The 24,736-nt window shown below is 38.4% G+C and overlaps 2 protein-coding genes across 7 annotated transcripts in view; both read right to left on the bottom strand.

The window, feature by feature from the left end:
• adamts17 (ADAM metallopeptidase with thrombospondin type 1 motif, 17) overlaps positions 1-9,104 on the bottom strand; it is a 21,632-nt gene extending 12,528 nt beyond the window's left edge. Inside the window, 6 exon segments of the mRNA XM_007568234.2 lie at positions 885-1,042; positions 1,320-1,403; positions 1,681-1,853; positions 4,240-4,411; positions 6,094-6,455; positions 8,935-9,104. Coding sequence (XP_007568296.1) covers positions 885-1,042; positions 1,320-1,403; positions 1,681-1,853; positions 4,240-4,411; positions 6,094-6,455; positions 8,935-8,992 — 1,007 coding nt within the window. The 5' untranslated portion in view covers positions 8,993-9,104.
• A 1,517-nt stretch (positions 9,105-10,621) lies between these two features.
• On the bottom strand, positions 10,622-24,405 carry cers3a (ceramide synthase 3a). 6 transcript variants are annotated; one of them, XM_007568230.2, is made up of 11 exons: positions 24,304-24,405; positions 21,622-21,801; positions 19,977-20,094; positions 19,064-19,182; positions 17,787-17,844; positions 17,106-17,156; positions 16,487-16,579; positions 16,069-16,197; positions 14,218-14,324; positions 13,225-13,378; positions 10,622-11,478 (listed from the first exon to the last, which is right to left on the bottom strand). In XM_007568230.2, the coding sequence occupies exons 2-11, from the start codon at positions 21,792-21,794 to the stop codon at positions 11,278-11,280; spliced, it is 1,203 nt and encodes a 400-aa protein (XP_007568292.1). In that variant the 5' UTR covers positions 21,795-21,801; positions 24,304-24,405; the 3' UTR covers positions 10,622-11,277. The 6 variants fall into 6 exon arrangements, with proteins under 6 accessions (XP_007568292.1, XP_007568291.1, XP_007568295.1 ...); XM_007568229.2 differs by lacking the exon at positions 24,304-24,405 and adding an exon at positions 22,370-22,477; XM_007568233.2 differs by lacking the exon at positions 24,304-24,405 and adding an exon at positions 22,122-22,143.
• Positions 24,406-24,736: the final 331 nt, after the last annotated feature.

Raw genomic sequence — 24,736 nt, 5'->3', positions numbered from 1 at the left:
AAAAAAAAAAAAAAAAACAGGGGAAAAAAAATGCATTTTTTGCCACAAACTGAGAGAACATTTGTAAATTGGACTATGATTAATTTAGTGTTACTGTTTTTGTTGGTTATCAAATTAAAATTCACTTGTTAAAGTCCCATCACTATTTTTCATAATCCCTGTATCAACACAGTTGCAGCCATCAGCCATTACTAGAATCAAGAACAACAGCAAGTTCTTGAAAAGCTGCAGTTTCAATACTACAGACATTTCACATGATTCCTAGAGCTTGATCATTTAAACAAGTTTCCAGTGGTCCAGCTGACTGCCAGTGCTCAGCAACATGGTGGAGGTGCTCCTCCACCATGTTGCTGAGCACTGGCAGTGCTCAGCAACATGGTGACTGCCAGTTGCTGACTGCCAGTGCTCAGCAACATGGTGGAGGTGCTCCTCCACCATGTTGCTGAGCACTGGCAGTGCTCAGCAACATGGTGACTGCCAGTTGCTGACTGCCAGTGCTCAGCAACATGGTGGAGGTGCTCCTCCACCATGTTGCTGAGCACTGGCAGTCAGCTGGCTGAAAAGGAGCTACCACTCTTCTCCCCCACATGTAGATTTTTTATTACTATTATTACAATCAAAGAACTAGAATCTTATTGCATAAGAACTAGAGTTCAAACTCATCCCTTTTAAAATATCACTGACTGAAAAACAACAGCTGGTAAGTTCAAACCATCTGGAGGTTTGATCTTCATTTTGTGAGAATCTACCAGATGTGTTGAACAAATGGAAACATTGCCATCTGTTGGTGTCTGTCTCTGTTTCTGGCTGCTGCATCAAGACTTAATACAACAGAAAGAAGACTTCTAATGATCTATCTTTTGGAGTGGGTGTAGACTGCATACCTGGTGACCAGAACAGCCGTGTCCACTGGAGGGACGTCGTACCGTCCACCTGTAATGTGGTTGGTACCGAGGTACCGAGGGACTGAGAACTCCTGATGTTGCCACTGACAAAAGCTCTCCAGAGACCTCTGTCCATGGTGGCTTATCTTTAGTTTTTCCTGATGACATAACAGGTACAAGAAATATAAATAACAAAAACAGATATAAATTAAAATATACATAACAATAAATAATAATTTTATTTATTCCTGACATATACATAGCTTCAGTCATAGTATAGCTTCAAAGAAAAACAGAAAACTGGAAGCAATAACATTAGAAGCTAAAATTATTATTAGCACTTACCCCCTTTTTCTACAAATGTCCATAACCATGATCACACATCAAAGTACTAAGGATGTTAAAGTTGTAAAAGGAGATGGAAGCAAAACTTACCGGTCTGGTGTGAAGCAAAACCAGTTTATTGACTTTTATGTTGACCTTAACTCCCAGACTCTTGTGTTGGAACATGCTGTCAACCTGATAACAGTGAGGGAGAAAGCTGAATGTTTTACTTCTTTAGCAGCTGTGCTGTAAGGCTGAACATGTTTGAACATTATTTGATGTAATTTCCATCATCAGGAAAGCTGACTTTCTAGAAGGAGGATGAACTACTTTTCTCAGTTTATAATAAAAATCATTGTGTTTTCTGTCTAACCTGAGCTTAAATATGTATTGGATCAATCTTTCGACTAAAATGTCGTGACTTTCCGTTAAATATTCTGATTTGACTCAAAGTCCTTCCTGGAATTCTCACCATATTCATGACGGTAAGCAGGAATCTTTGTGCTACTTCAGCACCGTGGTACTGCACCATGTTGAAGTCTGCCACTACCACGGTCTCCAAAGTGTATGTTTTGTGTAAGTTCATGGTGTTCCTCTTGGTGCGATCTTCTTCACCCAGTTTCAATTTCTTCTTCTTTTTCTGCCCTGCAACAAGCAGGGAGAAATACAAAAATTATACACAATATCTGAGACAAAAACTGCTCACCAAAACATCCGAAGCACTGAGTCTGGGATATGTTTTCAATCAATGACAAACTTTTAGTTTGCAATCATGTTGAGATTTCTTCAGATGCAGATGATACCGTGCTGATTCATGGCCATTCACATCTCTATGGACTTTATTTATGGAATGGTTTACAGTCATGTGGAACATCAGACATCATTCTACAAGCGTTGCTCACTATGTGGGGGGCATAACATTGTTGAAAATGTTTGAGTATGCTGAAGAATCTAGAGTTTCTTTCACTGGAAATAAGAAGCTGAGCCCCACTCATGAAGTCAGCCTGACACCATGATTCCCCCTGGACCAAATGTCACATTTAGCAAAACACATTCAGGCAGCTGCCTTCTCTTGGAAAATCCAGACCTGTCCATTGGAAAACTTGATGGAGAAGCTTGACTCCCTAATCCAGATCAAATGTTCCAGCGGCGTTTAGTCGCTGGAACATTTGATCCCAGTGATCAAATGTCCCGTCTTGTGGGACATGCCACGATGCTTGGCATTGTAAAGCCACACCGATGCTTTGTATTGAACTTGGTGATGTAAGGCTTGGATGCAGATGGAAACCATGGCAACCAGCTTCATAAGGCTCTCTACAATGGTATGTAAGCCACAGCAAAAACACAAAATCTTACCAAGTATTTTTGGTCTAATTTCTAGTGCAAATATCTTAGTAAACTTCAAATAAGACCAACTAATGTACACGTAACTTTTTAGTAAGATATAGAGGCTTGTTTTAAGTAAACAATTTGTTAATAGTCATGAAAATGTACTTGTTCCATTGGCAGATTATTTCACTTATAACAAGACATTTTTCCCATGTTACAAGTTAATTTATTTGTCAATGTAACTAGTACTTTTTCATCAATATTAAGGAATTATTTACTTAAAACAAGCCTCTGCATCTTCCTGAAAAAGTTATTTTAATTTAGTTTGTCTTATTTGAAGTTAATGAGATATTTGCACTAGAAATTAGACTAAAAATACTTGGTAAGATTTTGTCGTTTTGCAGTGTGTTTTTAAGGACTGCAACCACTAATTCTGTAAAAAGTCATTAACCTCTAACCTCACTTCTACTCAACCCATGAGTGATTTTATATGGACTTCTACTATGTGGTTGAGTTGATACGACCAACAGTTGACTGAGAAGCTTTTAGTTGTTATGAAATTTCACCACCAAAAGTAGACTCAAGATAGACTCATGTCAACGCACCATTCAATGAGATGGAAAGTTTGGAGGACACAGTTTGCATGCCTTAGGTCTGTATTTTATACATTTGTGGGTGTATTAAAAAAATAATGATTTGGATGTATAAGCCACCACTTTTGGTGATATGCTGTATGTAGAAAATTGGATAAAGCATATCATAATCCAAAAAGCTCTCCATTTGGGGTTCTTCTTGTTAATAATCATTGGAAAGGCAGGAGGTAGACATTTTTAAAGAAAACATGTTAGGAGAGAGTTTATTCAAAATTAAAAAGAAAATACAGACTGTGTAAATACTTGTCCTGTTGTTTTTTCCATCAATATACAGTTCTGTAACAACTCAAGAAAAATACAGATGAAAACAATTCACTTCCTGAGTACTAAAGTTGATTTCTATTTGTATTCTAACACTACAAAATATTTTTTTTTTGCAAAAATGCTATAAAGATTATCATTGTTGCTGTTAAGTAACAGACAAGGACATATCAGCCGGCATCATGGAACTGTAAAAAAGAGACAGGAGGAGAAAGAAATGAAAATGGAGCGACGAGAGAAGAAGGACAAGCAGGAGAGTAGAGCAGGACCCAGTAAAATAGTGCCAGGTGAATGTGCAGTGTGTGGGACTGGGTTAGCGCGGCGCCTTTCATTAACCTCTTAAAATCAAAGATTTGTGGTCCAAACCTTTGCTTTGTGACATCTGAAAACAGTCTAAAGCAGTTGGACTCAAACTCCAGTCCTGAGGGTTGGTGACCTTCAAAAGTCTCTCTGCTTCAACAAATCTGGCTCCAGTATGAACTCATTAGCAGAGCTCTGTGTAGAGCCTGGCTACATGCTAGTGAGGCAGTTTTCCCCATTTATTTCCAGGCCATACCTAAAAGTTGCGGGATTCTGGCTCTCCATGGATACAGCTGATCTAAAAAATGATTAATGTCCCTTCCTGATGTAATAGGTCTGTATTCCTAATATTTGATTAGATTTTTATTAGCTGCTTATGTGATACATTTTTGACTGATTGTTGGTGGCTGTGAAGTCAGATAAAAGGCCTGTGTGAACCCGGCTCCTGGGCTGAACGTCAGCCCCTTCTGCGTCTGGGTGTCTCTTACCTCCTGCAGTCCCACAGTGGATGGGCTGGCCGGCACATTGACCAGGGGAGCTCTTCGGTGAGCACCGGTGTCGGACCAGCTGGTGCTTAATTCCAGAGAAAGACTGCGATGGATCATATTCACCCACAGGCTGGATGAACAGGCTGTCCTCCCCAATCTGAATTAGCCCAGTCTGTGCAGAAACATGCATCAAATGAAAGGTCTGCAATGTGGAGATGCTTCTGAGGAAAAAAGCCCTGGAGCTGTCGGTGCACCTTCTTGTTTCTGTCCTTTAATGTAGCAATATTTGAACTTTTTTTTTTTCAAAGAAAGTGGAGTAGTTGTTAGCACATTTGCCTCACAGCAAGGAGGTCCTGGATTCAGATCCCAGTGAGGTTCTCCTCTGGGTACTCCAGCTTCCTCCCACCATCACGACATATGCATGTTAGTGTAAGTGGCTGTTCTAAATTCCCCCTGGGTGTCAGAATACGCTGGTCTGGTCCTGTGAAGCCCTGATGGAGTGAACACTTGTTAACGGTGTACCCCACCTGGCCTCTCAGCGACCCAGCAAGGGTTAACTGTACAGTTTATTAAATGGGTAGGGAAAAAATGACACATATTCATACTTTGTGCATTTATGTCTCAACAAAGCTGTAAGTTGAGCTTCAAAATGCAAAATGAAGGAAAAAAATGAAACAGGAGCAAAAAAACGGGCTGGGGATTTAGGCTTTACAGTCAAACAGGCTTTTCATCAGCTGATTAAAAGTTTAAGATCATTCCCAATGGATAAAAAAATACAAACCAAAGCTAAAACATCTTTAGTGGGACCTCCATGTCATTGAAAGTGACTTTGAACATCACTGGGCTTGTCCGTCCGCTTTGAATGAAAACTTTCTTTCATCTGACAAATTTCCCTTCCTTCTTGTTCCTGTACAAAATCTGTAGCAGAGACGTGATCCTGATTCAACCAAAATGCTTCTCCACAACACATTGACTGCAACTAGAAATTATGTCCATAAATATTATATTGTAAAAATTACTGTTTTCCCATCTCAGCAGGAGTAAATTGTTGCAGAAAGCCTCGCTCGTACATTTAAATAATCTACTATGTTCATAGATAGAAAGTCTGTCTGCATTTGCCATCAGGGGTCACCATGACAATGTTAATGACTAACACAAAATTACCAGAGATAGATTTCTGGATTGATTTGACCTTTTTAATAATATATTCTTAAAAATATAATCAGCTGATGAACACTGAGTTTTTCAATAATTTGCCTATCCAGTCTCTGGTTTGTTTGAGTGTGAGATTACACATAAACCCACACATGTCTGCAGTGACATCCAATCCAACAAAGATCTGATTTCCAATTAAGAGTGGAAATCCTCAATTACATTCTAGATATGACCGATTCCTCCAGATTTACGGGAAACAGCAGCTTTTCTATTTTGGCTCCATCGTTGTTAAATGAAGACATTGAGGAGTTCTCTGTGTGGCCCTGCTCACTTTAGGTTAGATTTAGGACAAGTTAATCCCACAATTCTCCAAACGCAGAGTTTTAGATTCATAGTTAGACTTTGCTTATTTCATGAAATGAGACAATCTTAAAAGATAGTAAAACTTAGCTGGAATGCTCCACATGTTAATATTTCATCCAGTCAGAGGAAACATGTTGGTAAAATAAAAGATTACTTTAAACCCAAATCTGACAGAGATATGAAAAATTTGATGATTAACTATATGTATATAGAGAGAAACATATACGCATTACAGGTTAGCCTGTAACCACATCATCTGATTTAAGATGGAATTCACTGATTAATTTGAACATCATGACACCTTATCAGCTATCTGAAAACAAAAGATAGATTTACCAAACCGCCACAGGAGCTTAGTGATGCCAGAGAGTCTGTATGGTTGATGATAAAGCCAGAGTAAAAACAAAGCTGCTTCATGGACAGATGTCTGACTACTACACTTTGGTTCCTGAGCCTCTCCTCTATTACAAAATCTCTTGAAAGAATTTTGCGGTCTCGTGTTAAATTAAGATACAGACTCCTTCCAAAAGCTGACAGCGACACAATAACGTTCTCTGCCTCAGAATGTTCTTTACTCGAGAAATCCAAGGGCCACTGATGATGGCGCTGCAGCCTGTAGGCGGGATCCTCAGACAGATACGTCTCCTGGCTGGACAGCAGCCTGGGAATCACCTCAGCTGTTTCCACATCAGTTTGAGCTGTGGGCAGAAACAATGTCCAGTTAAACACTGCAGCTACATATAGGCCAGCTGGTAGCTTTGCCTCAGAATGCCCAGCTGAGGATTATCTCAGATAGGCATTCTGTAACACGTAGACATTAAATTCATAGTTAGCATTTAAATACATAAAAGTCTTCTCTCTTTCTCTTTTCTGTAACCCTCCACACCCTCACTTGTCTCATACTTTGGTTTTTAAACTGTTCTCCTTAGATCAGGTCTTAAATGACCTTCCAGCCATTTGCAGCAAACAGTGATATGTGATAAATTCAATAATTACAAAAGATATACATAAATAAATCCTTTCTTTAAAAATAGTGGTGCTGTCAAAGTTAATGTATTAATTGCATGTAAACTCAAATTCCTTTTAAAGTGGTTAATTTCTTTTGTGTAATTAATGCAAAGGCTTCTGCAGATTTTGGACCTTAGCTGTGGTTCTGTGGGTGGAGTAGTCATCTTGTGATCCAAAGGTTGTAGGTTTGATTCCAGTTTCCTCCTTTCACATGTTGATATGCCCAAAACTACTGAGTGGGTGAATGTGACTCTAGGGTGAAGTGCTTTGAAAATGACTGGAAAACACTATGTAAGTTTAGTCCATTTGAACATTGTTTCTCTGTGAGGCTAATCTTTTTATTCTGTTATTTTATTGATTGTTTTTCTTTTTTCTTTTTAATGTGATTTGAATTTTGAGTCTGCAATAAAATCTATCTATCTATCTATCTATCTATCTATCTATCTATCTATCTATCTATCTATCTAGATCACTAAAACAGCTCCGCTCTGAGCAGCTGTTAGAGCCGCACACAGCTGACAGGAAGAGAAACAACGAAAAAGAATTTTAATTATTTTACTGTTGTACACAAAAAAAGCATTATATGCAGCTATTCACTACTGAAGCAACACTACACTTCCATAAACAAATAAAAAATGTGAAAATACGAAAGCAACAAAGACATGAGAAAGGATCCTCTGTTCAGCCTGTTTCATCTATCCTGCTTCAAAACGGATTGACTTTGAACAGTTAAGTTAAAGTCTGTTTATCTAAAATAATATTTAGCTTAATGTGAAAAGGTTCTGCAGACTTTTGGTTTTAATAAGCTCCTCCTTAAGAACCTTCCACAGGAAAACAAAAGCTGTCATGACTACATGGGTCAGATGCCTTTGTAAAGTCTGACATTTTTCTTATTTTTAGGGGTTTGCATCAAATGAAAAGAAGACTGAATACAGCACAAAAACAAGTCTGATTTGGTCTTTCTGCAGTCTGCCTTTGTTAATTTTACTCCATGACAGGAAACACACTGTCATCTTGTGTGAGAATATATGTACAGGAGTTCTTCTGGCAATTATTTTTTACAGAATCTTGATAATATTTTTCATATTCAGTGATCTTTCATACTCAGCAGTACAGCAATATTTACAGTATTTTTGTCCCACTGGGGCACAGAATCTCGAGAAATGTGAAGCGGTGAAATGAATCTAAGATGATTTGGTAGCTTTGCCTCAGAATGCCCAGCTTTGGTTTATCTCAGATAGGCATTCTGTAAGTAGACATTAAATGCATTCAATGGAAAGTTATGTCCAAACTTTCGACAGGTTGTGTACAATGGTTTGCTTTTACACAAATATCTGACTTTTTTGTTTTATTTACAAAATGTGCTTCATTTATTGAGCAAATTAAAAAAGAAATCATCCAACTTTTTTATGTTTTTTGTAAAGGAGACAATGTTGTGCTGCATAGCAAAAAAAAAAAAGTTTTGTCCCTTCATGCCACAGTCTAGGGGACAGAGCCCCCGGAGTCTTCAAGCCTATCGACGTCCCTGCCTGACAGGGGGGAAAAAAAAGAAAAAAAGAAAAGGCTAGCTCGGATCCCACAGGCCGGGGCTTCTTCAGAAACTTGTACAACCTAAACACNTCATGCTACAGTCTAGGGGACAGAGCCCCCGGAGTCTTCAAGCCTATCGACGTCCCTGCCTGACAGGGAGGTGGGGGGGGAGAAAAGGCTAGCTCGGATCCCACAGGCCGGGGCTTCTTCAGAAACTTGTACAACCTAAACACACACAGCCACACACACCGGTGTGTGGCTGAAAGGTCCGAACAACGAATAAGAGCGTTTTGTTCAGCCACACAAACCAAAGCGATCCGGGCCGACGGTAGAGAGCTCTGTGTGTTCTCAAACAAAAACCGGTGCTTCGCAAAAAAAAAAAAAAAGAAAAAGAAAGAAACGAAACGAAAAATCTGCAGCCCGATGTCTCCAGACTTCTGTAAACTGCAGCTTTTTTGTTAGACTGCTGATCAGACCGGCGTTTGGTCAAACAGGACAACCGAAAGAGAATCACTTTGTTTTATAGCAGATTGACTTTTTCACGCACACACGTACACACACACACACGCACACACACACCTACACACACACGCACACACACACAAAATAAAAAATAAAAAAATACGGGTCAGAACTTACCCGTCAGTCCGATGCAGAGCAGACAGAGGAGCAGAGGGCGGACATGGCTGTAGCGCATGATAACAACTCACAAAACGGGACTGATAGGTTTTTATTGTCCGGTACGTGTTTAACCGCTCACCGTAACCATCCAACGGGATAAGTTTTCCTGCGCTGAGGAAAACGGTTTAGTAAGCAGACTGGACCCGCCTCCAGCCATGGAGCAGCCCCGGTGCTGCCTCCTCTCCAATCACTGCTCACTTTAAACCTGCAGTGGATGTGAAAAATAAATGTGCTAAACTGGTCTAAGTTAAATCTCAGCATACTTGATGCCTCAGTAACCTGAGGCTGGCTAATGATTATTTAAAGGGGCAGTGTTATGTGTTTTCCAGGCATTTATTGTGTCATTTTAGTACAATCCAATAACTACAGTTACCTTCAGTTGTTGTAACAGTGCTATGACTTAAAAAAATTTGACTTTGTAATTTAATGCCTTGAAATTGGGCCTCTAAAACTCAACTGCTATTTCTGAAACTCCACCTTCAGGAAATCATCACAACACAGCTCCTCTATTAAGCCTTTAACAACGTTTTAATCAGCATTGAACTGAGAAGTAGCACATACAAAGTTCAGTTCCTTCAGGTGTTTTCTGTGAGGATGTAGCCTGGAAACTGCAACTCTGAGAACGAGCTGTGTCTTAAAGGCCACACTCACACCCAGGCATTTTACACAACTGAATGGTTGCCATGGAGATTATAAAATTTCTCAAACATGCATGAACAAAATCAAGGCAACACTCTGAGTATGTTTATGATGTGGGAAAAACATAACATGATGTAAAGCTCCAAAAAGTTGGTTTTACACAACACTGTCCCATTAACTGAAATCTGCTGGTTGGGAATATTTATAGTTCCAGTCGCTCCAGTTTGACGCTCTGAAGCTGACAGAAATTCTATACTGCTGGCTTCTCTGTCAACAGCCTTGTAGACTGTTGTCTTTTTCATTGCTGGCCTTATGAACTTTCGTCTTTTATTTCCATTTCTTGCCCTCCTCCTGAAGCCCCTCCACTAACCCTAGTTGGGATGTTTCTTCTTTGTATTTTTTTTTTTCAAATATAAAAAAATGTTTTGTTTTTTCTCTTAAAACTCGTCATTCATGCTTTTCTCCTTTAATGGCATCTGAAAATACATATTCTTTTTGCCCACATAGTGGCACTGTTGTCATTTCTATAAGAAACTATTATACTTCTTAGTTTGACATCAAACTAAAGTGATGAAGCAAAACTGTGAAATAATACAGTTTAATAAATTATTCTGTGCGATTGCTGATTCTTGTGTTTCATGAGTTTTAGTTGCACATAAAATGAGGAATAACACCAGTAAAAGATTTAGCCTGAAAGTATGTTAACATAAAGGCTGCTTAAAATATTGTCTGATTTGTCATTTTAAAAATGAATTATTTTTAGTAGTTTATTTCCTCGTTTTATTTTACAAAAAAAATATTATGACAGATGAGACTGCGATGGACTGGTGACCTGTCCAAGGTGACCCTGCCTCTCACCCGTTGACCTCTGAAGATGGGCACCAGCACCCCTTACCATACCACTAGGGATACACGTGTAAGATGATGGATGGATGACAGATGAGAGAAAACCACAGCTGTTACTCCACATGAACCACCGAAACAAACCGTTACACAGGCACTTTTTGATTGTAGGTTTTAAAAAGTAACTTTCATTTTTAAACAGTCACTGAGGAAACTGTAAAATGTGACCATTTGTACAGAATGCAGTCTTTCCATACATCCTGGGTATTTTGCTCTTTGCCATTTTGTACATTTGCAGTTTTGGTGGTTTCATATCTAATTTTATGTTCTGACGATTCAGAGTCCACTGGCTTAACCAGGGTTCAGAAACACAGTCAGTAGAAATGAGATGTAAAGTCTTCATGAGATCATAGTGTTAAATTCATGAGCATATTTAGCTCCCAGAAAAACAAACTGATGCACAATAATAAAGTACATGTGTACTAAACGGAATTAGGAAGACCAAATGGGACATAAATAGGCAAACTGACCTGCTCCACATTAGTATCACAGTATTAGTATCACAAAACTCATGGAAATGTTCCAGTTATTGTTGCAGGTTAGCTGATTATGTATTCATGAGTTATGAAACTTAACCGAAATAAAAAGAAACAACAGAACACAAGGGAAAAATCTCTGTTTCCCACATTGCTCATTATGCCACTTAAGTAAGGCTTTTTTTTTTTTTACTTCAGTATCTGTAAAAATGATAAACACAATCAATTGTGATTTGTTTTTCCATCAGCTCTACTATTTTTGTCACATCTCCATGTTTGCTGGTTACACTGAGCCCAGCTCATGACATAGTCTTGATAAGCAGGTGTTCTCTGGCGGAGACAAACCGAAGCATCCATTCTTCTCACTGGCTGCATCTCTTGACAGTTCATTGAAGGGCTTGTGTTGTTGAACATCTCCATCCTCTGTTAGGCTGCTCTCTTGTTCTTCCTCCTCCTCATTGTCACTTCTCTCATCTCTTGTTAGCTGTGACACAGAAAAGTTTAAGGGAAAAAAAAATAATTAAACTTTCAAAGTTAGAAATGCTGTTCCTCAAGGTGTGAGACCTATGGCTAAAGTTAAATGAGGGGAACGGTTTACCTGTAGAAGAAATTGCCCCAGATTTACTGAAGGGAAGTACAACAATGATTATATTGCTGTGACGTGCGGTCCCTGTGGTTTATAGTACAAACCTCCCCTGTGGTTTGTACTATAAAGTACCTATTTTCCATTTAATTTAACCAAATCTGATGTGTTTTTTTTCCTTCAAAATCGCTGAATTTTCGCATTCAAATGCTTGGAAGCGAAGCCGGTAGCGAGCTGAGCCTCACCTGGGATTGCGCAACCTCTTGCTAACTGCACCGGTTGCTATGAGAGCATGCTCCTCCTGTCTGTACGTCGCCAATAAAATGCTTAAAAACATTTAACGTATGAACCGATTTTCCATAATTTAGCTTATGTATTTAATATACTGTGTTTTTATTGTCACTAGCTGTGTGTGTAACGTGTTTTGTGTGCTGAGGAGTGATCATACACGGCAGAGAACAGATTCGAGGTGAGGCAGGCAGTTCTCCTGCCTTATGGCAGGGGGTGCTCATGAACCCAGACATTGTGACTCCACAACTGCAGAGTAAGAGACCGGTAACAGCGAGCTAGCCATATAGTAGCTGCGCTGATACAGAGAGCGAGAAAGACGTGGTTTTGAGTTGTACTTTAAGGGTTTCTCTCTTTGGTTTTAAGCACAGCATGAAATTAATAATATCTACATGTCTAAGTTTGATTGAGATAACGGAATTATTCTGCGGCGGCGGCGCGGCTGAGCATCACATGTTAAAGAATAGTCTTTTTTCCCTCCAGCATTGTACACATGCGCGAAATTTCCTTATGTAAACAATAACATACAGGGGGTCTAGATTTGTCGGTGCCTCACCAGCTATGAACCTCACCGCACGTCACTGTTCTATTGGTATGTTTTTTTATCTTAAACAAATAAGGAAAACATACAATTATAATGAACTTATGATATACCATAGGTATGTATAGGTTCAAAGTCAGTCAAACACTAAGCTTGGATAAACCTTCTTGTAGACCTAGATCCATTAATCTCCTGGTACTTCATGACTCCATTCTGTAAGGATTCACAAAGCTACTATTAGATTATAAATAGGTTATTTATAATCCTTTTATAACTAGGCACAGAAAATCCATACATTTGGTTTTATTATTGCACCAATAATAAAAAGATTCAATTTTAGTAACACAAAACAAGCAAAAATTAATTAAATAAAGAGAGTTAATAAATTCCGTACCATGGGCTCGTAAATAAACCTTCCTTGGTGAACAAAATATTCTACCATTCTATCATTTCGGTGTAATATCTTCACAGTGAGCCTCAGTTTTCCACAACTCTTGATGGTTACAAAGCATTTGCAGTTAAACTGTAAAGTTTTTTTTTTGTATTTTTTCCCCCAAAATTAAATGGAAGGTCTGACATTGCCAGTGCGATGGTCAATGGACAGTGGCACCTTCGCCTCTATATGAAACCCTACAGTATTGTTTTTCTGTTACACAACCTTTATATGATGTGGCTCTTGTCCAAACTGTTGACCATATGGAGTCCAAAGCTGCATTTATGCACTTCTGTGTTCCATCAACCGCATCAGCAGAGATAAATTTTGAGTTGACGCAATGCAATAACACACACACACACACAAACTGTGAACAACAACTTACTGTGCCAAACAGAAACTTCCTGATCATGCGGAAGATGAGGTAGGCCCAAAATATGTGAAGGAAGAGAAGAACCACAAGCATCACGTTGAAGAAGTAGTAGCCAAAATAGGCCGGGTAGTGATGAACCGGGTAGACCCAGGTACAGTGGATTAACCTGAAGAACAACAACAATTGGCGTGAGTGTTTTCCCCCAGTGTGAACAGTTAGAAAACAGAACACATGAACCAGATCAGCATCACTTATTCATCCTGTACTGTTGGTCACTTAACACTGATATTTTTGGTGAGTCTAAGGTCTATAAACCACTCTCAGCATTTTATTCACCTAATTTTGGTTTGACGTGTTTTTGTATGGACCTCTGAGTTGTGTTATGTTAGGATTGTGTATAAAAAATAAAATACTTTAATTTGAAAAAAAAATGGTTAACTTTTAAACATCCATTCATCCATCCATTTTCTGTACGCCCTTGTCCCTTAGTGGGGCCGGGAAGGTTGCTGGTGCCCATCTCCAGCTAACGTTCCGGGCAAGAGGCGGTGTACACCCTGGACAGGTCGCCAGTCTGTCACAGGGCAACACAGAGAGACAGGACAAACAACCATGCACACACACACACTCAGACCTAGGGACAATTTAGAGAAACCAATTAACCTGACAGTCATGTTTTTGGTCTGTGGGAGGAGGCTGGAGTACCCGGAGAGAACCCACGCATGCACAAGGAGAACATGCAAAATCATGCAGAAAGACCGTGGGCCGGAATTGAAGCCAGGACCTTCTTGCTGCAAGGCAACAGCTCTACCAACTGCGCTACTGTGCTGCCCTTTTAAACATATAAAGCATAAAATAATACTAATCATGATATATGTTGTGCACATGAACATATATTTTGATTTGAGCAAATCAAAATGAAATATCTATTTATTCTACGTAATCATGCAAACATGCAGGTTTGCATCATTTTTGTAGTTGTACATTGGAACTCTTGGAAAAGCTTACCAAAACGGAAAGATGATCAGTCGTGTCACCATAAACACAATGGCAAATGCAACAAAAAGACCATGGCTGGTTTTCTCCCATTTTGCGTAGTTGAATAATTTGGCAGACTGAAAGAAAAAAAACAAAAAACAATACAAAACATGAGTTTTAAGCAATTAATACCAATACATGTCTCATGTTTAATGAACAGCAAAGAAACTATTTATTGTCAAAAGAATTCTTTCTCAAACTATAGTTCCAGACCACTGGTGGTGCGTGGGCGCCCCTCAGTGATCGCGAGGAACTGTGCATAAACGACCGCTTATTTGCCGTGATGTGAGCTAAACGTGTGACGCTACAGCTAGCTTACCAAAGGATTATGTTAAAAGTAATAATGGAAAACTGACTTAAAACCATTTTGCAGTTTCAAACATCTTATGTTCAATGTCTTATGTTAAAGTTGTTCTTATACTGAAGATCTTCAACATTTTATGTTGAAGCAATAAAATGCTTCCAAATTTTATTGCTTCAACATAAAAGCAATAACATACGTGTATAGGTGTTGAATATGTTCAATGCCTAAGTTGAATATAAAATGTTTAACATGTTGTTCAACATAACAAAATTAAGCACATTTTTGCTATGAGTGAAGTATTTTTATAATTCACTTCCTAAAAATATAAAAGAATGAACTGCTGACAAAAAAGTTAATAATGTTTGACTTTTTCCCTTTTAGGGAACTAGATCCATGCCGTGGATCTAGTTCTTCATATAATTGTATATGAAGTATTTATTGTGTGAAAGAAAATTGACAGTTATAAAAAGTGTAATACTGTTGATCGTCTTTTTGTATTGTATAGCAAAAAAATACATGAGAAAAAATGAACTAAATTGAGTTGAATTGATAAATTGTTTCATCATGCAAAATAGATTTCAGATTTCAAATTCAAGTAAGCCGCTTTATTTTGGGGCTTTTGTTATGGCAGGTCATTTTTGACCCGTAGGACAAGGGCAGTAAACAAAATGTTAAGATCCTGCAAGGGTTAAGAGACTAATACTTTCATTTCAGGTTGCATCATATATTGTTATTGGGGGCTGTTTCAGGTTAGGTGGTCCGTGACTGTTTGTTAAATGGGTTAAGTGGTCCTCGGCCTGAAAAAGTTTGAGAAACACTGGTCTAAAGGAACCAATAGTGAAAGACTGGCATGCAATACTGGCATCATGAGACAGTAAGCATGGTGTTATGTGCTTCATTATCTGATGCATTCATTTGATGTAGTAGTCTTTAGTTTCTCATTTTAGCAGGTATGTCTTGTTTTATTTGAAAATTCTGATTCCTTCTTATTTCTTGTTTTGGTGCCGTTTTTCTAGAGCTCCTTTCAGATCATCTTTTGGTTCTGTAATCTAGTAAATTCACCTTCATTTGCCAAGTATATGCACACAAACAAGGGATTTGACTTCAGTTTGGTCTGAATGTACAAACATGTAATCATATTTTACAAACAAAGAGAATGAGGTTAAATTGGTGTAACTGTTGGATCTCCAGCCATGAAGGATTGAAACTACACAAGGCTGGTTTGGGATCTATTCATCCCACAATGCACTGCTCAAAGCCACTTTAGCTTGAGTTCCAACACCAGAACATGGAGGGGTTTCAGGAAGGAAACTGTGATGTCATGAAAGCTTAGATCAGGGCAGGAACCAAGATAAACTATATCCCTCAATAGCAAAGATACATAGGATTCTGTTAGTGCATCCAGGACCTATGTACTGTGCAAAGATTTCAAAGTGCATGAATACAGCATGTTATGACTAAAATCTATGGCTTAACAATAATTGTGTATGAACTTATGATCCATATTTCTCACTGACCTCCAGTAAAATATCAGAAGCATCATGGACCAGCATAACCAGGGTTCCCATTCGGATGAAATTTGCACACCAGGAAAATGACAGAAGGACTAGAGTGGCTAAATGGTGGATAATCTGCTCCTTGAAGTCCTGAATTACAAAAAAAAAGATATCCTTCATTTAACACAAAAATACACAGAGGAAAGGATATCAACCAATAATAGAAATAAAGGTTCTCAGCAGAGAGTGTAGAGAACATTTTTAATTTTCTGCTTTCATTTCAACCAGTACAATATTTTAATCTCCAATTTTTAAAGCTTTCTAACTTTCAGAAAAATGAAAACTTTCAGTATTTAACATGCAATTACACATAATTTACATAAAACTCTGAAACTGAGGAACAAAATTGACGTTTTGATCTTTCAGGTGCATGACTCACCTTTCTCTTGACATCAAAAGCAATGCTGCAGAGAAGACAGCCATAAAAGCTCATCTCCAGGATGTAATACCAGTACTGAGAATCCAGCATGGACTGTGGACAGACATGGACAAAATGAAACAGGACACACTTATACATAGAAACAAATTATTCCTTATAAATGTGCTCTCCATTTCATTTCCATTCAGTATAACTTCTTCTCATCTTCGAAGGGTTGGGTTTGAGAGGAGTTGCCTGTCTGCAGCAGACAGTGTGTGAGAGGTCCCCATCAGAGGGAAACAGACACAGAACTAACCATACATGCAGACACTCAAACCAAGAGACCGTTTAACCTAACAGCCATGTTTGTAAAAGAAGTGAGAGAAATCAGAGAGAACATATAACTATCCATGGATAGTTAGAACATATAAGTGACATGTAGAAAGAGCACAGGCTGGGATTCAAACCTGTAACCTTCATGCTGCTACCAACTTTTTGTAAATTGGTCACCATATATGAAACAATTACAGATGTTAACATATATAACATCAATCATGGTTTCATATTTGCTTAATTAAATTGTTTTGGGCATGTCAAAGTTCTGGTTGTTATCTGTAAAAACATGTATTAAATAACAAACCTGCTTTGGATAACCTGTCCATACTTGTCTAGAGTCATACAGCCACTCTTTCTGTAAAATATCAACACAAAGAAAATCATAATTAGTCAGTTAATTGAATTTAATTGGGAGTAACTGCTGAAACTGAGTTGTCAGGGCAGTATTCTGTATTTTACAGCCACATAGTGCAAGACTGGCAAACTATGTTATCTTCAGTTGTTATAAAATGCTGAATTTAACAAATATGACTTAAAAGAAATTTAACTGTGTAATTAAACACCTTGAAATTAGGCCTATGTCTCTTTAAAAACTCTGCCTTCAGGAAGTTATCACCACATTTCTCATCTAACGTTGACATTTTTACCAGGTGAGAAGTAATTTGTATGATGAGCTCAGCAGATGTGCGGTTCCACCAGGTGTTTGCTAATTGCTGCTGGCTAATCTGAAGGAGCTGAGTGGGAGAGAAGTGAGGAGGTTTGTTCTGTAAAGGCAGAAGCTCAAAATCTTGGAAGTTGCAGTTCTGAGGAGGAGCTGCGCCTCGAAGGCGCCGCTAGGGCCAAACGGGTGTTTTGCACAGCTGAGTGGTCGTCATGGAGATTAAAGTATTTATGCTTGCATTAAAGAGTCAAAGCAACACTTATGATGAAGGGTATTAGGGTTTCTTAAAAAAGTCATTTTACATAATACGGGTTTCATACTTACGTCATAAAGTGCTGCGATTCCTCCTATAAACGCAGACAGGTAAAAGACAAACCTCCAACTGCAGCAGCAGAAAAAACATTGCATGCACAAATTACATAGCACATTTATGAGTATTTAAGGAAATGATATCATCACAAACACAACTGCACACTTACACAATCAAAGATGACACTATAGCAATGCGGTAACTCCCTTGTTTTCTTGCTAACAGACAGATAATCTTGGTACAATTGGCATAGACAGAACAATGAACTGTTGAAGTGTGCACTTCATGTATTTGAGAAGTTCATTTATTTCAGAATCAGACAGCAAAGTATTTCTATTAAATAAATCCAGGTGCTATGGGATGAAGAACATTAATTTCTCTTCATTTTGGTGATCATTTCAAAATGCAAGATACACTTACTAATTAGAATATTCCATCAGAACAATAAAAAAAAAGTACTTTTTAATTGCAGAGTTGTGGGCCTTATGAAAAGTAGGTCCATGTATTGTTGTACAGTATCTGCACCCAGTGCTCGGTCTGGGCTCCTTTTGCTAAATCAGTGCAATATGGATGGAATCATGAAGGCCAAGTTGTTTTGTTCGTGGCCTTCAGCTTGCTGCATTGTTGTTTCTGGTGTCCCTCATCTTCCTCTTGTCCTGGTCGACAAAGTGGACCAGCAGATTATATTTCCCCTCTTCCTCCAATCCCTGGGAGCTTGATTTCAAAATGAACTAACATTTGTGATGCGCCATGAGAAATCCAGGAACAAGTCGCCAGAGCAGAATAAACACCGATTTTTAAGAAAATAATGATTTTCATAAAGTTTTGTGTTTGAGTAGTACATCATACATTTTTTCAGTAACTTACAGTTAGGTTGTTGCAGCAGATTTTATTGTATTAAATCTTCAGACAATGTCCAATTTCAGCTTATAGACTCAATTTGTAGCATTAATCAAAAATGCTCAGTCTGTGTGATTCTCAAAAGGGAAAAAGTGCAAACAATGTCTACCTTATGAAATTATCAGTTAAGTTTAAAGTTTAGACAACTTTTAAGCCAGGCAATATAGTTTGGTCTAAACATTGATGAAATATTATAAATCTAAACTAGCTATATGGTGGCGTTTATGTCCATCAACAACTTTAACATGGGAATCAGATATTTTGCTCACTGGGCATGTCACAGTGTTAGTTTTATTGAATCACTAACATTTATTTATATTTATTTAGCCGATTAATATTACCTCTTAAACAAGCATCCACACATCCTCACACACAGAAAATGAGTAGTGACCTGGCCTCTCTGAATTTCTTTAGGACTCCAGGATGATCCTGCCTCCGTCTTCTTCGGAACCAGCGTTCAATTTGCCTGACAGGCAAACTGCTTTTCTTAGACAACCCATTAATGTCAGCCTGGAATTAAACACACACAAGCTGAATAAATATGTTTAAAGGTAACATGTTCTCAATCATTTTTGTGTTAGCAGTTTATATTTGGGAATCTGAAATATCTCAAAAATACTTTAGTTTGAGTTTCCCAGAGTCTGGATGCATATTAAGAGATTTTCTGTGACATCATTTATGTTTTCACAAATGTGTATTTGCATAGCTGCACCACAGCTCTTAAAAAAAGCTCCAGCCTGTGGAAGCCCAGGGGCCTTAAGGGCCCGGCTAGAAGAAAGCTGTTGTACTGTAAACCTTCAGTGCTTTGAACGAAGCAGCAAGGTTTCATTAGGACACCAGTTGCTAGACTGGTCGTCTTCCAGTTCAAAGTTAGGAATTCAGTCGCCAACCCCACAGCCACAATGTTTATCGGCAAAACAATGACATGAGAGGGACTGCATCTCCATAGACAACAATGGATCTATACCCGGCAACCTGTAGGCATGAGGTGGGCGTTCCTGTGAATGACTCAATCATTCACAAGTAGCATTGCAAGCTAACCTAATTTGTGTGAGGAAACTGGAGTACCCAGAAAAAAAACCAACACATTCACAAGGACATCATGCAAACTCACCAAGCCCTGCATGCTCACAGAATTAGTCAAAATGATTTTGAATAAGTTTTTTTCATGTTAAAGTTTTGTTGGTCTTAAACGTTTGCAAAATTGCTGCTCTTCTATTTTAAACATAACACTATTTCTGAATGATCTTCACAGATGAACTCTTTCAGATGCTGGCTGGTACATTTTTAATTTACTGTTTTACCTGAAGTGGATTTTTACTATGAGTGCTGTAGTAGTTCTCCAGGATGGGGTTGTGTTCTACTTTCAGTTGGACTCGATGTCTGATTCCTGCAGAGACTGCGAGTGGTGTTGCTATCCACCTGCATCACATGAAACACACATTCAGGAGGAGCGTGTCAGTGGAGAAGGATTTCAGCGTGCCATTGTAACAGTGGCTCCACACAAGTGAAATAGTATGTGGACATAATCCTGATTCAGCGTTTCAGTTTTTAACTGTGTCTCTCCTGAAAGAGACGCAGAAGTTGCTGTTATTTTCATGTATTTGATTTCCTTTTCATTGAAAGTACTTTCTGGATCTGGATGCATTTCTGTTGTGTCGTTTCTATCATAAGAAGCTTGAGCCAATTGCGTCAGATGGCTTTTGTTAAAAAGGAGACATGCTTTTCACCGTCCTGACATACTTGATCAGTAGAGTGTGTATCTTCAAATACAATAACTTAGGCTTCTTTAGATAGGCAACTTTCCCATTGATTGGTATTGTAATTAAACTAGGCTTAATATGTTGATATTAAAAGGGGTCGTATGATAAAATATTTTTTAAAAACCTGATTACAATAAATTGAAGCGTGTGGTTATAACATGACAAAGTGTGAAAAGATAAATAGGAATGAATTTCTTGGCAAGGTGCTGTACTGTATTTTATTTACACATGCAGGCTTATTTTCTAAGAACCTACAGTAAGTTCTGAGATTTTAGCCCCAATCAAAATTCAGCACAGCCTCGACGGATGATTTTTAGCGTTTTTATTTTCTTTTTGATCTAGATCACCATGAAAACTAAAAACATGTAAATATTAAAATACAAAACATGGGCTTACAATACAAACAACAAAACAAAACGCACCTCGCTGCTTTCACTGGAGGAATGCAAATCATTTGCTTTTGTTTATGCAGACATTTGAATCTTGTTGACAATTGTTTTCCAGCAATTCACAGTAAAACTGATTGCTGCCAGATTTTATAAGGCCTGCCCTGATTGGCTACGGCACCCGATAAGGCCCAAAATAAAACATGGAAAACTACATGCGCCATTAAATCATAAATATAAACAACCAACAGAACAGTGTCAATGAAAGCACACAAACATCTATAAACAATCTGTACAATTTGAAAATTCACGTTAAATAATTTACAAAATTCACTGAATAATTTACACAATTTATTTTAAACAATTTACAATCCGTTACACTTTGCTTTATACAGCTGAACTATTTTTTAAAGGCCAACACCAAATCCTCAAGAACACAGAGATGTTTGTTCTTTACTCAAGGTGGGAAAAACAAGGACAAAGTTCTTTTTAGCCACTTTACAAGAACTTAAGTACATCAACACCTTGGAAGTTTATATCCCTCCCACTCTACCACACCTCATACCCACATTTCATATTTCTCAGAAACCACACAAGAGGAAAGTTCTGCCCGCATAAAATCTCAAATACAGTTGAATGAAAAGAGTGATTCCTTTCTGTTCTTAAGACTGTGTATTGTCCTTAATAAATGTATAGAGTTTGTCAGTCTTTTAAAACTATATCTAATTCTTGTTCATTATTTTAGAAAAAATGCATGCCATACATAACACACATATTGTAATCTGCATGTGAACTCTTACCTTTCAAACAGGTATCTGACCAGTAAAAAGCTGAAGGCATAGGGGACTGTGACATAGAGATGTGAGGCTTTGGCATAGACCCGACCGTCCTTGTCTTCCAAGTCGGCCCAGGACAGCTCAGCAGGCAGCCACAGCTTGTCCCACCAGAACCACTGGTACAGAGTCTCCAACATCTCCTTTCTAAGCAGGCAAAGCAAACAGGGTATGAAGATGAGACAACATACAAAAGAACAGCTTCATTAGAAAATGTTATCATCCAAGTTCCCTATGTACAGACCAACTCACTCCTGAGGTGAACATATAGCTACAAAGCAATCGTGGCATTTTGGAAAGGAAACTTGGAGAAAACACGTGCACAGGGTCCAGTCATTTCTTATTGTGTCTTATTTATTCGTATGGTCTAAGTCAGGGGTGTCAAACTCCAGTCCTCAAGGGCCGCTGTCCTGCAGTTTTTAGATGTGCCACAACTACAAAACACTGGAATGAAATGGCTTAATTACCTCCTTCTTGTGTAGATGAGTTCTCCAAAGCCTTGCTAATGACCTAATTATTCTATTCAGGTGTGGTGCAGCAGAGGCACATCTAAAGGTTGCAGGGCAGTGACCCTCCAGGACTGGAGTTGGACACCTGTGGTCTAAGTGGAATACTAAAAATAAGGTTCCAGAGAGAACCTCCACTAAGCAGTGTGCATTTAAAGATGTGACAATTTCCCTGTACATACAGCCATATTTCCTAAACAAATATTGACCTAATCATCACTCCCTTGGTTTCAAATCCACGCCTTTTTAACAATCGTCCCTCCCTGTCATAGACTCATTCACCCACAGAGAGAGAGAGAGAGAGAGCAGGGCGGGCAAAATAAACAAGGCAAATGCTGACAAAGAAAGCCCGGGTTGAAAGTAACCTGAAACAGGTGCAGATGATAAGGGTGAGCTCATGCTAACCTGGTACCTGTAGCCTTTAGCCTTGTATTAAGGAGCAGAAGCTGAAGTGTTCTCTGACTTATTTGTAGGATCCCAACAAAAAAAAAATCAGGAATGTCAGTTTTCCCTTTCTGCTGTTTTTTTTAAATAACAGCCAGTGTAACATGTGCATGGTTAATAATTAAACTTCCTGCATTTTCTTCATCAATGTCGTACCATGTACAGGGACATCAACAGGATTTCCAAAATTAAGACATTACGACAACAAAGAAATAATGAACCCAACGTTGATAATTTGGAAGTAGGGATTGTTCTGTAGGTTCCTGGTTTATCTCTATCATTGTGTCCTCGGGCAAGACGCTTCACCTGCTGATGGTGCCGCTGAATCAGTGGCAGTGTGAATAACAGCCATTGACCATAATTTATTAGTTTTTCTGCTAAGTCTTGTTAACCATAAACCTCTGTGTTTTATTTTTTCTTAAAAATGTAAAATGTTTATGGATTAAGATCCTACTTATTTTTTTTCCAAGTTATGGTTTATGAGCTGCTTCAATTCTTTGAGCTTCCTGGCCTCCTTGTTATCACATTAATCTTTTGCTCCCTTCACAGAAAAATTAAAGTCCAAAACAGTAATATAACTTTGAGCAAGAGAAAACTCGTTGGTTTTCAAAAAGTCAATCTTCAACTTAAATCTGACAGGAATGTGAAGGTATTTGGACTTAAAATGTCAGGTTTGAAGGCAACTGATTACACTGGAGTTTATTTAGGGGTACCAGAATAAAGGGGGCTAAACATAAATGCAGACCACAACCTTCAGATTTTCCTGTCTAAGAGGTAATAATAATAAATAGATAAAAAATAAGAATAATAAACTTTATTTAAATAACAGACATTGCACTGCTCAAACATGTCAGAATCCGATGTGCTGTACCATGTTATAGCATAAGATAATTCTCATCTGCAGGGCTTTGGCAGGTTACAAATAGAAATATAATATAATAACATAACAAAGTTGAACACAGCAGCTTATGTTCTACTCTCACCACACACGCACATAAAAACACATACACACACTCATAAATGTATAAATTACTGCAATGTTAATGGAGACCATAGCCAGGCAACCCACGTTATTGATTTTGCTTTGAGCTGACAAACAAAGCTGAGCACACAGTGAGGGAGAGTGTAACCGCTCTGACTGATTCATAACAAACCACTGAACCTGAAACTGAGAGGAAGAAGCTGAAGCTTACTTCATGCCATCATTTGTGACTCCTTTTATTTTTCACTTGGTTCAAACTGTAGTTCATACACAATTAAAGCATAAGATATTTTTTGTTGCTTAATAGTGTTATTGTGTATTTCTGTTTAAACCACACCTGTTATGAATGAAGCCAAAAATAATTAAGCGCAATAATTCCACTGTATCACCGCCGATATTATCTCCAGTGAATCAGGAGAAACTCCTGTCAGGAGTGATTTCAACTCTGAGCTCACAGGACAAACCCAGACATTGACATCCTGTTTGTCTCAATCAAAAAGATCTTATTTATCCAAAGTGACCAATGACAGGTTTTTTTACAGCAGTAGGACAAACTTCACAAAACTTTGGGACAGATAAATGAGTCCTCCAGCAACCTGCAGGGCTCAATGTTTCTACAACCAGAGCTACACACACTTAAAAAGTGCAAAAAGTCAAAACAGTGAGTGACGGTCAGATTAAAAATAACATATCAAGGTCAAAGTAAAACAGACTTACCTATCCACTAACTGCCATCAAACACAGAAGGTAAGGGCAGCTGTTTCCACTCCAGGTGGCTGTTTGTGTTTGCTGTGAGAAATGAAGGCTGGCAGGACAGCCCTTTATACCACCCCTCCCCAACACACGCACACACACACATACACACACACATGCACACGTACACACACACATGCAGATTCCCAGCAGCTAGTTTCTGTATAACGTTTTTTAGGTAACGCCCAGCACAGCTACAATTACCTACGAAGGTCTTTTCCTCCCCTCCAGGAAGTAAAGGCAGGCTGACAAACAGCATCAGGTGTTTTACTGCCTTGAGGAGATCTTAATGTTCCTTTACCAAGTTTCTGATAACTCACAAAATAACAGGTTCCCTCAGAGGAGAGCCATCTAAAGAATAGATGCAAACAAGATCTGAATTAAATTAGATTTTACT

This window comes from Poecilia formosa, unplaced genomic scaffold, assembly GCF_000485575.1.
Source record: "Poecilia formosa unplaced genomic scaffold, Poecilia_formosa-5.1.2 Scaffold219, whole genome shotgun sequence".
NCBI lineage: Eukaryota > Metazoa > Chordata > Actinopteri > Cyprinodontiformes > Poeciliidae > Poecilia > Poecilia formosa.
This window is presented reverse-complemented; position numbering and strand designations above follow the sequence as displayed.

Excerpts from the sequence above, each read along its gene's own strand:
- cers3a (XM_016679768.1), bottom strand. The coding sequence starts at position 21,991 with ATGACTGGACCCTGTGCACGTGTTTTCTCCAA. Across the intron at positions 19,183-19,976 it reads ATAGTAAAAATCCACTTCAG|GCTGACATTAATGGGTTGTC; the intron begins GTAAAACAGTAA and ends GTTTAATTCCAG. Across the intron at positions 16,580-17,105 it reads GGACAGGTTATCCAAAGCAG|TCCATGCTGGATTCTCAGTA; the intron begins GTTTGTTATTTA and ends GTCTGTCCACAG.